Raw genomic sequence first — 19104 nt, 5'->3', positions numbered from 1 at the left:
AACTGCCAAAGAACAGTTTCAAACAAGCTAAATTTTTATGGTTAGAATAGACTACTTTTTTTTTTTTGAACAAGGTTAGAATAGACTACTACTGGGTGTGGTGGACCTGGTCTACAATGGACTTTTTAAAAGACTGTATAACTGAGCTACTCTATAGTATGATCAAAGACAGTAAGCACGGCCAACCTTCTGACTTGGTTGTCTTAAAATTTTGAGTAAACATTGTTTACTTCATGTATACTGAATTAAGACCCTTTAATTGAATTAAGGCTTCATAAATATCCTCTACAAAATTGATAAATCGTGTAAATAACCTCAGTAGCTCACTGAATTCGACCCCAAAAAATTCTCATGAAATTCTCTGTATGTTGATATAATTTATTTTTCTGGTGTGAAAAAATGATCTCCCTATGATGCCTTCTCTTACCTTATTTCCTGAAACGGACTAATTCATTCTGTTACTTGAATAGTCAAAAACTGACCCATGATAGAGTACATACTAGTCATCATGTTCTGAACATTTCAAGCCCAAATTAGCAAGTTAGACCTATCAACCCTAGCTGTCAAACGTGAACTAACATGATAGTCATAAAGATACAATGTTGATAACTCATTTCATTTCATGATTGAATGGTTTGTCTTATTATTGTTAAGATATCCTTATATGGTGAAGGCATATTCTCCATAGTTTACTACAAGTTAACCCATGTCACACCATGTTGACGAAAAATCAACTCATTCAAGACTTTGAACGAGAAACTGTAAATGTCATCCCTCAAGTCATTCATCCAGTTTCATTTCATTCTTGTGTGATTTGTCTCTTTATTTTAAGATATCCTTATGTGTTCAGCATATTCTCCATAGTCCACCATAAGTTGACCAATCTCAAACTGTGTTGATGAAAAATTAACTCAATTTGGGCTTTGAACAAGGGAACGACAAATGTCATCCATTACATCATTCATCACAGTGATGGAGGCATGATCGGTGATGGGTGAGGTGACAAAATCCTAGTGATGGATGACGTGATGGGATGGTTTTCACAGATGACTGCGGTGACCAAATGTTAAATTATGATAGAAAGATATACCGAGAGAGATAGAAAGACAGACTGAGAGGGGAAGAGGGATTGAGAGAGATACAGAGAGACATAGATAGAGAGAGAGAGAGAGATTGAGAGAAAGAAGAGGAAGAGAGAGACAGACAGAGACAAAGAAAGAGACACAAAGAGAGAGGCAGAGAGAGAGACAGAAACACAGATAGAGAGAGAGACCACGAGAGAAGAGAGGGAGAGAGAGAGACCGAGAGAGAAGTGAGAGAGAGAGAGAGAGAAATAAAGGGAGACTCTGCGAGGCCACGAGAGGGAGAGACCAGGAGAGAGAGACAACGATGAAGACGGGACTTGAGAGCCCATGATGTGTGACAAAATTGCCACGGGTTTTGTAAAAACCCAGGGATGTGTGACGGGACGGGTGACTTATCGAACTAGGCATCACACTCTTATCCGTTACCAACCATCATCCATCCCGTCACATCTGAGCCATCCCCTCCGAGACATGCCATTCCCTATTTTGAACTATAAAGCACCGACCTAAATAGTCAACAAAATACTATGTTTAATTCCATGTTTAGCATTCAATCTTCACAGTTCATCATTCAGCAGAATAATCTTCCATTTTAATTTAAAGAGAGTGAAGATTAAATCACTAGATGCATTAAGTACCTAAACCAGGTCAATGTGTCGATCCATGCATTTATATATTATTTAAAATAATATTCAGCTGACTGTCACTTGGAATGAAAATTTGAGCTACCAAGGAAATTATCAAGAAACCTTGGCACTAATTGTCAACGCAGAATCTTATTCAGAACTTAGGAGGTTTTTCTTCCTTTGACTTTGAAGCATTGATAATCCACGGCAGACTTTCTCGCAGACTCAATTGTTGAGTTACAAAGGAACCATTTTCAGTCAAAACTATACCTGGTCAACAAGGTCCCCATCATTTGCTTTCAATAAAATGATCTCCCATTCAGTTTTAAATAAAATAAATTTTAAGTCACTAAACTTAAGTTACCTAGTCAGTATGTTGATCAAATTCAAGATATAACTATAAAACACTACTTAGAAACATAAAACTATTCAACACATTGATACAAATAAATTGATCATCTAGAGATCACATTACCAAGACAACTGAACGAGTGCCATCATGAAGGAGCGGGTGAGTAACTAGAGAGGAAATATAGAGGTAAGACCAAAGTTCAGGATGAGTGAACAAGGGCACTGAAGCTGAGCACAAAAATAAATTCAGAATTCAGAAGAGTAAGACCACAAGCCCCATTCCCCCTCTATAAGAAGCATATGTACATTAAAGTCAAAAACTTTAATCTCACTGAGGGGTTTGAGCCAAACTTTTTCCGATTCCTAGAATCTCTGCCGCTGTGTTCGTCCCGCCTTTAAGAGAGAAAACTCAAGAAGCGTGGCCCATCCTATATTACAAGAAAACATTACCCATATCTTATCTGAGCTTCCTGATAGCCAGAGCTCGGCCGAAAATCTTCTCCACCTCCCTTGCCTCCATGTTCAAATCTTCAAGAAGCTCCATCTCTTCTCTGCCCAGGCCCATCAGAAAGTACTCAACATCACTCTTCACCTCCATTAATCCAGAAGCCAACCTCTCAATCAAGCTGAGCTCAGTCATGCCCACTTTCTCCACCTGCCCTTCAATCTCCTCCACCTCTCTCAGAATGGTCTTTTCCCCTGCCTCCACTGTTCTCTCCAACCTTTCCACGAGCGGCGGCTCGGGCCCGCAGGTATTATCTGTTTTGATGAATGTATTGAAATCCCGTCCCACGCTCTTCGCGGCTCTCTCAAGCTCAGGCACTATGCTTTCTGGAAGAACAGCACTTCGTGTATAAACCACGGCTCCTCCGTACCCGTCCCATGCGTCATTCTTTCCCTTGTAATACACAAATATATAGTCATCACTGCTGTTCTGAATCTTTGATGAGAGAATGTACCTGAAGGAAGAGAATCAGAAAAGTTAATTCATAATTATCAAAGCAAGAAAAAAAGAAGATAGAAATCAGGAAGTTAGGGAGAGATATGGATGGGTAGGTAAGCGGATAGACTATTGGTTTTCTGACGCTTGAGTGATAATGATGATTATGTCATCATTGTCCTCACCCTATCTCAGACGAATGGCGATGATGACAACTCATCATCCTCCTCTTGTATAACCGATAGTGACGGTGAACAGTAGAAGTTAAGAGGAACCAAATGATTCATGTGTAGTTTCCTCTGTCATGAAAAAAGGGGAAGACGAATGATCAAGTGTAGAGAGATATGGATGGATGGACCTATGAAAATACATTAGGAAGTTGAGTGAAGAGGAATCAGATGATTGGATTCAATCTTTTACTAAAATGAAAGTCAAGAAAAAAGATCCAGGCGTAGAGGGAGAGGAGTGGAGTTAAGGGTTTTATCAATATGCGGAGAGGAATCAAATTACTCGTCTATTTTTTTCTAACAAGAATGGCAAGAAGGTAAAATATCGGGGAATCGTGAGAGATATGGACAAATGGGCAAGTCGAAAGATGCATGGAGGTGAGTACGGGCTTTGGGGGGTAAGTAAAGAAGAATCAAAGTACAAGTCTTATTGTTCCTACCAAGGAAGGCAAGACAATTGAAATTGAGTAGGGGTTTTTTTAAGACATAAATCATACAACTATATTTTTATCTACCGATAAAGGCAAGAGGATAAAATATCAGGAAGTAGAGAGAGATACGGGTGGGTGAAGGGAAGGATTGATGGACCAATGGAGGGAAAAATGCAATCACAGACATGAGGGAGGGAGGGACGAACGGTTGGGATGGATATCAGAGAGTAGAGAGAACGGTTGGGATGATTTTATTTAACGCAAGATAATTTTTTATAAGGACGAGAAAGGCAAGATGATTTTTCTAAAAGGAAGAGAAAGGCAAAGGTGATAAAACATCAGGGAGCAGAGAGAGAAATAGATGGATAAACAAACTCAACGGATGGAGGGAAGGATGAATGAATAGATTGGTGGATGTATGGATGGTGGATAGAGATGGATAAATATAGATGAGTAAACGAATGGGCAAACAAACAGACAGAGAGAGATAGGGAGACAAATAGATCGGTAAATTGATGTATGAAGGTAAAGAGGGCGAAGGAATAGATGGATAGACAGATATATACATGTATAGATAGATGCATGATAAATAGAAAATTTGATAGATAGATAGATAGATGGATGGATGGGTGGATTTAAGATAGAGAAAGAGGGAAAAAGGAGGAGAGAGGGAGACCAGTCATCTTGGTAATGAAGGTATTCGTTGTCATGGTTGTATAAGATTCCAGGCTGCGAAGGATCTTGGACGAATTTCTGGACCGCTGAACGGGTGAAGAAGCCACCATCCAGCGTGCGTATCCGCCACGTTATGTTTCCGACCAGCCTATCTGACTCCACATGGAACTCATGGAGCTGGCAGTCAAATGCATCAAATATGGGGTTCAAACCACTGCTTATGAACCACTTCCCATTGAAGTCAGAGATGTCAAATTTCTTTACTAAGGCAGATGAATCAGGGATGGGGAACTCTCCCACGTCGGACTTTCTCGGAACACACTTCTTCCGAGAGACAGCGCACTCATTGAACTCGTCTACGACGCTGTTCTCGAAAATGTCACCACATTTGATCTGCAGGAACAGAGAGAGTGTTGGCCAGATAGTAAACCACAAAGACTCGGGTTTTTTCTCCTTTTGGGTTTCTAGAAATCAGACCTGGCATTCAGTCTCATCGGGACGATCATTGCATGTCTGGAGACAGGCTACATTTGCTGCACAAGATGGGTTTCCAATGCACTTGACCAATTCTACCCTGAGAAAAAAAACATAATGTTTGACAGGTTTTCGACAAAAGAATCACGATCCAACTGTCAACCCTCATTGATCAGTACCCGCCAACTGTCAACCCGGCTACTAGGATCAGTACCCGCCAACTGTCAACCCTCATTGACATTGACAATAACATCAAAATTGATTTTTTTTCTGTGCTTGACACTGATGTCGACAGGATGGAGAAACAACCCATCAATGTCGATGTGTTGGACATTGAAGAGAAAAGATTCTCAAAATACTTACTTTAATTAGCGATTAGAATCGGCGTCCTTCAACAACCCATCAATGTCCCTTCTACATCAATGTCACCAGCATAGTTGACACGGACGACGACAACGACGACAATGATGATGATGGTAAAATAACTTCAGAATTAAGGACAGTTGACATTGATATTGACGCCATCCTCATTGAATCATCAACGTCAACATTCATGGTCAACGTTCGCAAGGCAAGAGATCAAACCTGCATTCTTTGAGAAGACAAGCGCATGTTTTGAGAGCATCAACGGCGCTTGCAGATGGAACGGCAAGAAATATGCAGGCAAGAGATCCAGCGATGGCGACAGTCTGCAGCCGTCTGAAATGTGATTGGGCAGTTACCAGAATTTCTCCCCATGACGAAGATTTCTCCCCCTGTTTTCAATAATTTCACATTGGTTTGCAAATTAATTTCAATAATTTATACTCAAAGAATGAAAATAAAAAGCACAGATGATCACCTTGGACGCCTGGTCATGCAATTTTGATCTGCAACAACTGAAAACGCGCCGTCTTCTGATAGTGGAGAGATCTGAGATCGACAGCTTGCCCAGTCCCTTATTAAAGATTATTCTGACATTGTTCCTAGGCTGATGGGTGAAAATGTTGGGCCGTGTTCTCGTCACTACCCCGGCATGAGATAGACATTTCCCATGGAAGCCTGATGCCATAGGAAATAAGATCTTTCCTCAACCACAACCTGGAATTTTACAACGTCGAATTTCAGGTTTTATTCATCTAATTTCAAAAAGAGCATCTGATTTCAGTAGAGCAGGGGAAAATTACTCTTGAAATCGATCACTACCCATCAATCAAAAATAAGAATTGGAGGAACTGACAGAAACCCATCATAAAAACCCGCATCGAACGTCAAACGGCGACGCAAATTTAAAGAAAAAACCAAACACCTCCACCAGAACGAACACCCGCCCCACAAAATTTCTCAAAATCTGCAGAACACCCGGAACAGAAACACTTCCCAAGAACACTATAAACCCTACCAAATCAAAAAAAAAGAACAGCCGCAAGCTTTCCTGACTGAATTACGGATACAAAAACACTGCATACACGCAAAAATTCCTCGATTTCCTACCCGAAATTGAAGCTGGAGAGCGCGAAAACCTGGGCAATTGCTCCTCTCGTCGATCATGGCGGGAAACTTCGCGCCGGCGAAGAAGAAGAGGGCTCGTGCGGTCTCGCTGGAGTTACCGGATAAGAAAAACGTGTGGAGAGAAGAACCGTAAGCCCGTGGGACCCACCTTCTTCTCTCTCTAAAGAGATATCAGCCGTCGGATCGATGCGCCCTTTTCTGGACCGTCCGATCTGTGATATTGATCGAGTGGTGGGACTCCCTTTTGATTGCTCTATAGAAGATAGTTCTCTTTTATCTCTTATCCTATTACAATAGAAGATATTCGTACATCCAAAAGTACTTCATGTACTTTTTAAAGAATATTCCAGAGAGATTTTCAGATATTGAATGAAATTTATATAGTCAAACTTAGATTGAAAATGTTGTGACTTATGTCTGAGCTAGTAGAAGTAGATTACCCCAAAGATTTTGGATGGAAAATGAGAAATTGTCAAATTGATTTTCATGACAAAAATCATATACTTAGTCTTTTAGGTATTAGTCATAGATGATTTAAAATAATATCTTCTGTATCAGTTTATCATTTATTACAATGAATAAGTGATGATCTGACATGATGTGGAAAATAAAGTTATTAGCAAGAAAATTTGCGACATTTATATCCATTTTAATTGTATTTTGTCTGACACCTTTAAATAGATGATAGTTGAGGACATTGTCTCCCAAATATAATTGTCTTTCAACAGCAGAAGGAAATAGAATAGATTTGAATGTGATTTATTTTTAAGATATACCTGAGACTCAACAATGTCCATCAAAAAAAGAATAAATAATTGTAAATGATATTGATAATACTGTTTTCCTATACCACGGATACCGGACATGTTCGACCAGATGGCTCGAGCGACCATCTTTTCGAAGATCAATCTTCGTAGAGGGTACCACCAGGTTCGCATATGGCCAGGCAACGAATGGAAGGCGGCCTTCAAGATCAAAGATGGCCTATTCAAATGGAGGTTTATGTCGTTCGGTCTCTTCAATGCCCATAGCACCTTTCCAAAGATTGATGAATGAGGTTCTCCGCCGGTTCATAGATAAATTTTTCGTTGTCTATTTCGACGACATATTGATTTACAGTAGAACTTGTGAGGATCACCTCCTCCACTTACGTAAAATATGTGCCGCTTTACAACACAAAAAGCTCTATGCTCACCCAAAGAAGTTCAGCTTCTTCATGACAGAAGTGACCTTCCTCGGGTTTATCCTGTCCCCACACGGTGTCTCTATTGATCTGGAAAAGGTGGAAGCCATCGGAGGTTTGTCCCAGGGTTTAGCAGCGTCACCGCCCCAATCACGGATCTGATCAGGCTCGAGAGATTCGAATGGACAAAAGCGGCCGACAAGGCTTTTGATGATTTTAAGCGCCTCATGACCGAAGCCCTGATATTGCGACTATCCAACTTCAACCGGGTTTTTGAGGTCGCGTGTGACGCGACCAATGTAGGAATTGGCGTGTTAATTTTATTGTTTTTGCTCAATCTCTATGTGCAGGGCCGTACTCGACGAACCCTCCTCCGCCGTGAGTGTATTAACATGGCGGATAAAAGATGCTTGAAGACTGAGTCTCTTGTTCTGGTCAACTTATGATGTAAGTTTCTTCACCAAATATTCTGCTCTATACATGTAATTAGTCTGTGCCACCCAAAATCCTTGTTATGTATGAAAGCTTGTTATGAATTGAGAGGCGAATCTGGATACAGTTCAACCTGAGCCACACCAAATATGATAAGAGCAAGCACTCAATTTCAATTTTAGACGACTTGGGTACGTGTTTATTAATGCATCAATTTTACTATATTGTAAACGTTTGAAATGCAGCGCTGGATCTGAAAATTAGGCACACAATAAGATTTAGTTGTTTATGATGGAAATATATGTGGCCGACAAGCCAATCACACATTCTTCACCTCGTTCCATATTCATTAATAGAACATATTCATTACAGTGCACGTGCGATGCTTATAATGAAGTCCATGAATACATTATCGGACTTAGTGAATTATGATGAGATTGTTATACGAAGATCACTAGTCTTTAAGCATGTTTTCTAAACATTCCTATTCGAAGGATACGCGAGAAGGACATCGAAGTATCTGGATAGAATAGCTGATGTAGGACGACTAGGAAATGGACGACTGGAGAGACGGAGAAATGATAAGGATGGAGGGAAGGCAATGGATGGATTGGGTAAGGGAGGGATGAAACAACCCACAGAAATCCACACGATCGAATTCGGAGTTTAAAACCGATGAAATATTGGTGGTGCAGCTCCGATCCACGTCGAGGGCGGAGTACTGTCTTCACCCACCACGACGATGCCGAAGCACCAAAATCAATATCCGAATTCGCATCACGAGGGAAACTCACAAACGGGAGAGAATTTTGGGGAAATTCAAACCAAATCAAATCTAACGGCGGTGGAGACTTCTCGAGAAATACTGGACGAGGAACACTTTGATACCAAAGAGTTCAGGCATACCTCAGCACCGTAGTGTGTGAAGAGACTGCAGGGAATTCTGATCGTGACGAGACTGGGCGAGTCCGTGCATTGAATGGCCTACTGGACGAGAGAGTCTGGGCGTTCTGGGCGTTGTACGGCCCTGGCAGAAAGCGCGACGATTGACGGGCACTTTGATGCGGGGTCGTAGATCCAACTGCGCGCTCAAGGGGTCAAGGGGGTCGCTTGCGGGTGCAGGCCAGCGCCCCGACACCAGAACAGTATGCACGATGTGTTGTGGCACCGACGGCGTCCCAGACGTGGGCTGCCAGATTGGAGGCCTGCATGGCGTCACTAGCGAAGGTGGTCGGTGGCGATGTGGGGGCCGTTGGGTGGCTAGAGCCTTGGCGCAGGATGGCCAGGCGCTAGGGCGCGGCGTCAGCCTAGCGCTAGGGCGTTGGGCGGCCTTGCGCTTGGTCGCAGGGGCGGCTTGGCGCTCAAGTGCTGGGCGGCCTTGCGCCTGGGCGCGGGCGGCCTGGCGCTAGGGCGCGGGGGCGGCCCTGGCGCTCGAGTGCTGGGCGGCCTGGCGCCTGGGCGCGGGGTGGTCTTTCGCTAGGGCGCGAGGCAGAAAGGACGAGAGAAGAGAGGGTGAGAAAGAGAGAGGGCGAGACAAAGGAAGAAGGAGAAGAGAGAGCGGGAGGGAGGCCGGCGACGATGATGACGGCGGTGGCTGCGGCGGTGGTAGGAGTCGAGAAGGGATAGGGGAGGCTGGGCAGTCCTCCAAGAAGAGTTAAACAAATACTCGATTCTTGAATAATGTCTGCCTAATTGTTTCTTGAAACAATGGCCTATACATATAGGCCTTGGAGGAAAGAGAAAATACAACTTAAAGATGAGAAATTAAAGACGCAAGACGTGCTTCATGTCACACCAAGGGGCAGTTGTTGATCTACCGTTGGCGACGTGTCATGATGCGCGAAGGAGCGTGCATGCGTGGAGATGTGCGTAGCGGAGACGGTTGCGACGTGTCCGTGGTGGAGGTGTTGACGTCGGTTGACTATGGCGGTGTGTCCGTTGCGGATACGTTGACTTCGGTTGACGGCGGCGGCGCGTCCGGTGTCGATGCGATGGTATCCACGCCACCAATTATGATGAGATTGTAATACGAAGATCACTAGTCTTTAAGCATATTTTCTAAACATTCCTATTCGAAAGATATGCGAGAAGGACATCGAAGTATCCGGATAGAATAGCACTATCTAGCCTAACTCATATAATGAGTATGGTCGTTCACATATCCATTAGTGTGGAGACACTAATGATAGATAGTGGATGCTCTTTAGCGGAAAGAGTTCACTTAATTGATCCATATGAATCCTCAATGGTATTATACCAAACTGTCAATCATGTTGATTCATTTCATAGTTGTGTAAGTGGTCCTTAGACCTGAGACACCAAAGACGTCTTGTGGATGGACGGTTGTACTTTGGCTATGGTCAACGAGTCTCTAATCATGGGATTCTAAATGGTCTTAGTTTGGGTACATCAATAAGTTCACGAAGATGATTGAATGGTCAAGATGGGATTGTCCACCCTCGGTATAAGAGGTGACAGCTCAAGGAAGACGATGTGATGAATTCCTTGGCCAAGGTAGTGAAATATCGGAGAAGAGTTCTCCTATGATTTCCGAATGCATCGGTACTAACTAGGATGACTGATTAGGGTTTGACAATTGACCATACCCTAAGTCATCCAAGGAGCTTCAAGTGGATGAGGGATCATACATACACGGTAACTAATGATGAACATGTTCCATGAGTGAGTCGATACACACTCCTTTGTATATTCTAGGACACGAGGTGTAGCTTGGCACCCCACGTGTCGGAGACTCGACCTATCAATTGGGTTAAATCGATCCGACATTAATTAATCTATATGATGATATAGTTAATTAATTCGGAAGGCCAATAAAGGTTATTGGGCCGTTGGAGTCATTAACTAGACTGATACATGGGCCCAGAGGGTCACATGCAAATGGTCTTTAGACGTCGGAAGATATGCTTAAGTTTCGAGGATTTTTATGAAAAATACCCCCTTACTATAAATAGGGGAAGGCCCTAAACGAAATTCACCTAGGCCATAATTTTTCAGGGGCCTTCCCCTTCTTCTCCACTCTACCCACACCCCTCTCCATGCCCAATGCGATCGGAACGGTGTAACGATGACGGTGGAGATAGAACGGAGTTCGTCAAGGAGGAGGAGATCTGACGTGCCGAGGATCGTGTGGATACGTCTAGAGGCTGCACACGTGAGCAGCGCGACTCATATCACTCCGGGATCCAATAAATCACGAAAGGGATCCATGGAAAGGTACGTTATTTCAATTATTTCATTGATGTCGTTCGATTCGTTCAAGTCTTCTGATGCAACTCATTTTTTTTTGTTCATCCATGTCAAGGCCTGTAGAACCCAACAATTTAAATATTGTAAAATAATTTAAACAGAAATAGATGAAACTCATGTATGGATTATGATGTGTAGAGACCGACACGATCTTTACTTTTGCAGTCTAAAGTCACCTAAATATTCCTACAAAATCTGAGTTCTTATGGGGTTTGCCTTGTAGCCAAAATCAATGTTTGGTTAAATATATATAAAAAGGTCATGGATCTTCTCTTAGAATTTATAATGAGAAACTAAGAGAATCAACTGAATTTAGAATTCTCAGGATCCAAATATGTGGTCTGTTATCTTTCTTGAACTTGATTTATTATATTTTAAACATAATATCAACATACCCTGAGTCATGATCCTATTAAACATATGAAAATAAAGCGGTTGAAAGTGGAATGAGAGTATATCTCTGAATCTGATGTTGTGTGTGAACCATTTATGGTAGAAAACTTTACCAATAGATTTCTCAGTATCCAGTCTCTCATGAATCGTGTAAACTAGATTCCCCTCTAGACAACCTAACGGGGCATCATCTTCATATTAGGATATCTGCAATGTATTGGCCAAGTTGTGTTGTTGTGTCATTAAAATATAATGTTATCCTAAAAACTCTAGAGCTGTCCTCAAATACCCTATTATGCAACATGCAAGTTGAATTGTGGTACAGTCTGAATCACACCTTCATCCATCAATTGGAATGCAATGAATGGAGCATGACCAGTGTTACTAAAATTATTGAACAGGAACCCCGCATAAATGTTATGTAATATTCAACTTTATCATAAAAGCAACAATTTAATTATTTTTTAAAATCTTCATGAAAATTTGAATTTATATAACCAATCCTGTTAAATTTATCATATACTAAGTAACGCCCTAACCTATGATATATGCTACTCTATTGTGAACAAATACGAAGGGGTCAAAAGAAATGTATGAGACAAATTTATTTTACCATTTTTATTTAGGTTGTCTTATTTGTGGGCACTTTGCCCCCTTGAAATCTGCAAACTTATTACTGTACAGACGGTTTTGGGTATACATACTATATCAATAGGGGCATACATCAATACAAAGAAACATGATTTCCCTACATTTTACGGTGGATCTGCTGTGGAGAGTCGACAACGGAAAATATCGGAAGTATTTTCTGTTAGAAGAGAGAGGAATCACTAGGTTATTCATGCTAGGTGGAGGAGAATCGTTAGAGGAGAGAGGAATCACTAGGTCAAAAGAGAGAGTCGCTAGAAGAAGAAACTAGAAATATTCCACCAATTTTTTGCCATTTAAAGAAAAACGCACATACATACCGAACAGTTTTTTAGACCATAAATAAGCATGGGTCTTACCTATTGGTAAGGCCCCACGTGGAGATTTACTCCATCCGAGGCAGACGTATGCAATATTTAATCGTAGACATCATCACCATGTTCTGAGTATAGTTGTGGAGCGTCTCGGAAGTGGACGAAGGACAGGACGGGACAAATTTATTCCTGTCCTACGTCCAATGTTAGCTCAGGGATGAAGGACGGGACGGTTTTTCGTCCACCGACAAAAAAAAAACGTCCCGTCCAATAATCTAAGGACGGTTTTTGTCCCATCCAGTCCTCCCGGGACTAATTTTTGTCCAGAAATTTGTCCCGGACGAAAAAATAAATTATATATTTTTAATATATTATAATATATTATAAATTGTCCTAGCGAGGCCACATGTCAGCATCTCAACCATCGGATGTGAATCCGGCGGTTTTTCGTCCAGATTTGTCCGTCCATCGTCTGGAGACCTACGGACAGACAATTTTTTCGTCCGGGACAAATTTGTCCCGGACGAAAACCGTCCCATCCGATGGTCCCTGGGAAGAATTTTTGTCCCGAAATTCATCCATACCCTTGGACGGGACCCTTTTTTGTCCCGGGTAAAAAAATCGTCCCGTCCGCCTCCCTGCACCATAGTTCTGAGTTCTTATGGCGATGTCTTCACAATGTTCAGAGGAAAAGCCATTTTCATCGTAGACATCTTTGTCGAGAAAACTATCAATTCAGCGGTCATGAATTCATGAATTCGAAGATATTGTCCTCTTCTTTTATCCCTCAACGGCACTTGAAGACAAGAACCAGTCTAATATATGTATCTGATGAATGAAGCATTTAAGAACATTCCTACCCAATATGTCTCGTTTTTGCATCAATCATGTTAAATATTTTGAGATCCAAATGTGTATCTTCTTTTATCCTAGATCGTCCTTGGCCCGCCCCAGGTCGCTGGCCACCCTTCTTCGGTGGCGCCCGGCGGACCGTTCTCGCCAGCTCTTGGCTGCCGATCGCCCACATCCGCGGTTGACCGCCGTCATCCGACGACTCGCGGCCAACGTCCACGGTTGACCGTTTGCCTGTACTGATGACCCGCCACGATTTTGTCCAGCTTGCACACGCGCAGCCGTAGGATTCCACATCCGAGGTACAGATCCCTCCCCTCTCGGCGCCTTTGATTATTTTGGTTAGTGCCTTCTCGGTTGTTTCCACCGAGTTTCTCAAGTTTGTGAAGCTATTTTCTCAAGGTAAGTGCCTTCTCGTGCACAATGGGTTTAGCTTTCTTAAGGCATGCGTTTCTCAAGTTTTCACCACCGAAATATTGACTATAGAGCTATTTTCTTGTCGTACACTACGATGGTGAAAGGGCAGTCCTCCCGGCCTCGACGAGGAAGGGGACTGCGCCACCGCCGAAGCGCTCCCGATTTCAATCCTTCGATTGCCTGTTTGTGAAGATCGTCATTCCCTAGCTCAGGTTCCCCCCTCCCATCGTCCACCCATCGTTTCACAGTTGTTTAACAGTCCTACATCAATTTTGGTATCAGAGCCTAACCTGCCCCTCACCCATTTCCCCCCCCCATAAAATCTCAAAATGCATCCATTGCATGCATTTGAGGTCAGGCAAACGCGTCGACGCGATGGTTGATACATCATCTGATTCCCGGGTGGCCCTTGTCCCTATTTTCTTGTCGTACACTACGATGGTGATAACACCATAATTTCGGTCTTTATTTCATGTTATTAGCATGATTTATGCATTTAAAAGGCTTAAATTTGGGTTGTTATCATATATTTACACAAAATAATGCTTCCAAGTAATTTATGATTTTTCACTAATTTTCTGTTAATTATATGAATTTTTAAGGATTTATTGAAGCTTGAAATAATTATTTTTGGATGAAAATGGCACATTAAAAAGTTTATTTCGACATTTATCAACATGGGAATTAATCAGGGAATTTTATAGAATTTTCTAGAATTTTTTACGAATTTTTAGGAATTTTCTGGGATTTATTTCAAGAAGAAATGCATTTATTCTATGAAAAAAGGGCATATTTATAAGAGAAAAAAATGTATTTATGCAATTTCTAGACTTTTCGGGCCTTTTTTAACGTTTGTTGCAAAAAGACCCTGAAAACAGCTCTCGGTCGCCACGGTAGGCGTAAAGATCCTATTTAAAATCATTCAGGGTTTTATTGCAATTTTTAATATATATTTTTAATGTTTTAGGAGAAATCGGAGGAGAGAGAGTGCGCTAGGGGCATATACGCAATTACTTTTGGGCGGCGTCCAAAAGCAATTCCAGGCTTTTTAAGGACTTTTCTGCAAAAAGGAGGATTCAAAATGCGCCAGCCAATGAGAGAGCGACACGTCATTGCGTGTTTAAAAACGAAACTAATAAATAAATCAATTTTAAATCCAATGGATTAAATTGGTTTAAAATTGATTTATTAATAACTTTTGATCCTGAAGTCCGATTGAGATGATTTTTTATGGATTTGTTCGTCTTGATCCCCTCTTTCTATCTGTACGGTTAGATCATTCAGATCTAGCCTACATTGATAGATAAATATTAAGTACTAAACGGGGGTAAAATGGTGATTTTTACCCTATAACCTAAGTATAAAAGCTAAATTTCGAGAGGGGGAGCTCATTCTGGATGGTGCTCTATCACAGCTGCAAGACAGGGAGGAGCTCTAGCTTGGATCAAGTTATCTGGTACTTTTTTTCCTTTATTGTATTTGAACTTTTATGCATTTTGAATGAATTAGGTTAAGTTGTTTGTTTCTTCATCTCTATTCTGATCTGAACTTCTAAATCGCTTGGCTTGAGCGGCATGTACAAGCCCTGATTAGGATTGAGAGGAGAAATTGAGGATTTACCTTGGCATTCAATTGCATTCCAAAAGAAAACTCTAAAAATTTAGTTTTAATTCTTAGAGATTAAGATTTCCTTTGATTTCTGATTTAGCAAATTCTCAAAACCAACCAAAACTTAAATCAAAAATTTCTTCCAACCTCTCTAATTGAATTCTTTGATCCATCCAATTGGATCAATTAATTCAATCTAGAGCCCACATTTCTTCTTTTCATCTCATCTCTTCTACCCCCCTCTCTAAATTCTCACCTAATTAGGGTGACTTGATCCTCATTGAAGATCAAATTCACTCTAATTAGGATCTAAAACACCAAAAATAAAATCAAATTGAAATTCCTACTTGCCTCCCTTGGACGACACTCATACTTATCACTATACATATTAAGTAGAGTTTTATAAATTTTATTGCATAAGCCAAAAATTCACAACGACAAGGGCTAAAAATTTTGCGTAATTTTCACCCCTATTTTTGGCTTATCATCGTACACTACGATGGTGAAAGGGCAGTCCTCCCGGCCTCGACGAGGAAGGGGACTGCGCCACCGCCGAAGCGCTCCCGATTTCAATCCTTCGATTGCCTGTTTGTGAAGATCGTCATTCCCTAGCTCGGGTTCCCCCCTCCCATCGTCCACCCATCGTTTCACAGTTGTTTAGCAGTCCTACATCAATTTTGGTATCAGAGCCTAACCTGCCCCTCACCCATTTCCCCCCCCCATAAAATCTCAAAATGCATCCATTGCATGCATTTGAGGTCAGGCAAACGCGTCGACGCGATGGTTGATACATCATCTGATTCCCGGGTGGCCCCTGTCCCTAACTAAGAAGTGCCCCCTCCACCATCCTCCTCTCAAGGGGATGTGGAGCGCATGTTTGAAGTGGTCCATAATGGTTATCGCGACATCAATACGCGAATAACCAACATGGACAACCGCCTCACGAGCTCTATAGACACAGTTAGTGATCGCACCCACTTACTTGAGACTCGGGGAGGAAGTAGGGCACCTTGCAACCGCGAGGACCCCTACCCCCCCTCCCCCCCTCCCCCCCTCGCGAACCGAGACTCCGCGGGCGCGACCGGGTTCTCAATGACTATAATGAGGCTTATCGACTGGACAACCGAGTAGATTGTCACGATCGGCATCGTATAGAACGTGGCAGTCCATACCCCCCGAGTTACGATCCTGGGGGCGTGAAAGGAACCGTCCTCCCCACGACGATCCCGCCTTGCCTGAGAATAGAGCCCTGGAGAGCGGTGGGCATCGCACCTCACCTGACGATTCCTATCTGCCTGAGGGTAGACCAACAGGCAAGGAGAGGAATCGTTTGCCGCGAAACGATCCCTATCCAGCCGAAGACCCAATTCCCGCACGACCCCCTCCGTGACTGGACCATGACAACCAGTTGCAACAAATCCAACGAAGTGTCACGGTGGATGTCACGTATTATGAGGGGTCCAGAGATCCCAAGGAATATCTTGATTGGGAATCGAAGCTTAATAGCTACTTCAAATGGTCCTCGATGCTGGAATGGCAAAAGGTCCAATACGCCGAGATGTGGTCTGGAGGCCAAGCAAAAAATTTCTGGTAAAACCTAGAATTCTCCATTTACAACCGACGAGATGACCCGATAGACACATGGACCCAAATGAAGGACAAACTGATCGAGAAGTATGTCCCCGTCGCTTACCTCGATAACCTCCTTGATCAATGGCACAAATTACAACAGGGCAAACACCCCGTTTTTTAGTACATCTCACAATTAGCGATGGTCCAAACTGTGCGATCGGTTCGTGCTCGTGCGGTTGTGCAGTTGTGCAGTTGAGCGGTGTAGTTGTGCGAAGAACCGCATGCAATATTCGCACACTGCACCGCACACCACGCAAGGGTCGGTGCGGTGCGGTTTTGTGCGGACGTGTGGATTTTTGAAGGTGCTCCCCCCCCCTCCCCGCCACTCTCTCTCCGCCCTCCAGCCCCCATCCGCCGGCCCCCGCCTCCCTCCCCGCCGCCGCCCGCCCCCTCCCCATCGCCCTCCACCCCCTCCCTCTCTCCCCCCCGGCCGCTACTCTCTCTCCGCCCCCCGGCCGCCACCCCCCACACTTCACACCCGTCTCTCCGCCTCCACCCCGCTGCCGCGCTCTCTCCGCCACACACCCCCCCCACCCGGGCTGCCCGCCTCTCGCCGTCGTCTCTCTACCCCTCCTCCGCCCGCGGCCCCCCTTCCACCCCGCCGATGTCGCCGGCACCGTCTTCTCTGGCGCCGCCATTTGGGCGATGCGGTGGCACCGCCCTGGCCCACTGTCTAACGGTGCCGCCACGTCATAGTAATTTTAATTATTAATTATTAATTATATCAAGAATTAAACATAGTTATTCTATTTTCCAAGTTGCATTTTAAAAAGTCTTTAAAAATCCTTTGAAATGTGTGAATTTAGTGCGCTCTGCGGTGCGCTTTTCCGCACAAAAGCGCACCGCACACCGCACATGCCATTTTTTGTGTGTGAAAATTTGCACACTCGGAGCAAATTTTTGCACCGCACTGCACGACCAACTCTACTCACAATTCGAAGAATTCTACATGAGATGCCGTGTTGAGGAGAATCCGAGGGTCGTCATCTCTCAATTTTGCACCGGCCTCAACCCGTATATAGAGACGGAGCTTCTAGTGTGCAAGGCCACCACTCTGGAGCAAGCTTACCAGATAGTAGAGGATTTGGAACTCTGCCAAACCTTCCTCAACAGTTCTTACAGGAACTCACTCCCGACCTACAACGAAAGGGCTCATCCTAGTTATCTGTATCTGACGTCACCGCGCCACTCGTCAGTGACAACAACCTCAACGACATCTACTCCCACCCGCACCATGACGGAACCGCGTAACCCGGCCACTTCACCCCCACACTCCCAATATTTCACACACCGTGGGCCGTAGCTCACCTGTAGAACCAGTGGTCAGGAATCCGCTCCACCCCACTGTACAGCATGCGGGTCAAACGGGTCTCACGTGTTTCAAATGCCAGGGCCGTGTCCATCGGGCCTCATAGTGCCTTTCTCAGACTCTCCAGTTAGGGTGCGACCCTCTTGACGCAGAGGAGCCCCCCACCGAGCCGCCAATAGAGGAAAGGTATCGGATCGATAACTATGTCGTTGATGAATGCCTAAACGAGGATGCCTTGGTTGGGTTCATTGGAATTACGGATTCACGTGTTTCAAATCCCCAACCCCAACCCCGCAGAGGGCCTCACCCGCCCCATCTAGAGGGGTAATACGATGTATGTTGACCCAGCCATTGTCGGTCGATTTGGCTCTAAGGACATCCATCTTCTACACATATCAAAATTGGCGACCATATGTGTAAGACGATAGTAGACAGCGGGAGCTGTATAAATGTTGTCTCTGATTCCTTAACGACACAACTTGGCCTGCCCTTGGAGGAGCACCCCCATCACTACTATGCCTCTTGGATCGACGCCACCTCAGTCCCCATGAAGAACCAATGTCGGGTCCCCCCTAAAGGTCCAATCTTACGAAGATGAGGTGTTATGTGACACGTTACCCATGAAGGTGGGGAGCATTATCTTGGGCCGCCCATGGGTCTTCGATAATGATGTGCAACTCTATGGTAAAATCAACACATGTTCATTTCTCTACCGGGGAGGAAGCTGACGTGGCACCCATATACTTTGA

General features: G+C 43.6%; 1 protein-coding gene across 2 annotated transcripts; it reads right to left on the bottom strand.

The window, feature by feature from the left end:
• Positions 1-2261: 2261 nt before the first annotated feature.
• NPQ1 (non-photochemical quenching 1) lies at positions 2262-6432 on the bottom strand. Of its 2 annotated transcripts, none has more exons than XM_078591049.1 (6): positions 6312-6432; positions 5651-5889; positions 5395-5564; positions 4813-4909; positions 4337-4728; positions 2262-3021 (listed from the first exon to the last, which is right to left on the bottom strand). In XM_078591049.1, exons 2-6 carry the CDS (start codon positions 5858-5860, stop codon positions 2520-2522), a joined length of 1371 nt encoding a protein of 456 aa, XP_078447175.1. In that variant the 5' UTR covers positions 5861-5889; positions 6312-6432; the 3' UTR covers positions 2262-2519. The 2 variants fall into 2 exon arrangements, with proteins under 2 accessions (XP_078447175.1, XP_078447174.1); XM_078591048.1 differs by having other exon boundaries at positions 6283-6430.
• Positions 6433-19104: the final 12672 nt, after the last annotated feature.

Source organism: Wolffia australiana, chromosome 20 (assembly GCF_029677425.1).
Source record: "Wolffia australiana isolate 7733 chromosome 20, ASM2967742v1".
In the NCBI taxonomy this organism is placed as follows: Eukaryota; Viridiplantae; Streptophyta; class Magnoliopsida; order Alismatales; family Araceae; genus Wolffia; species Wolffia australiana.
This window is presented reverse-complemented; position numbering and strand designations above follow the sequence as displayed.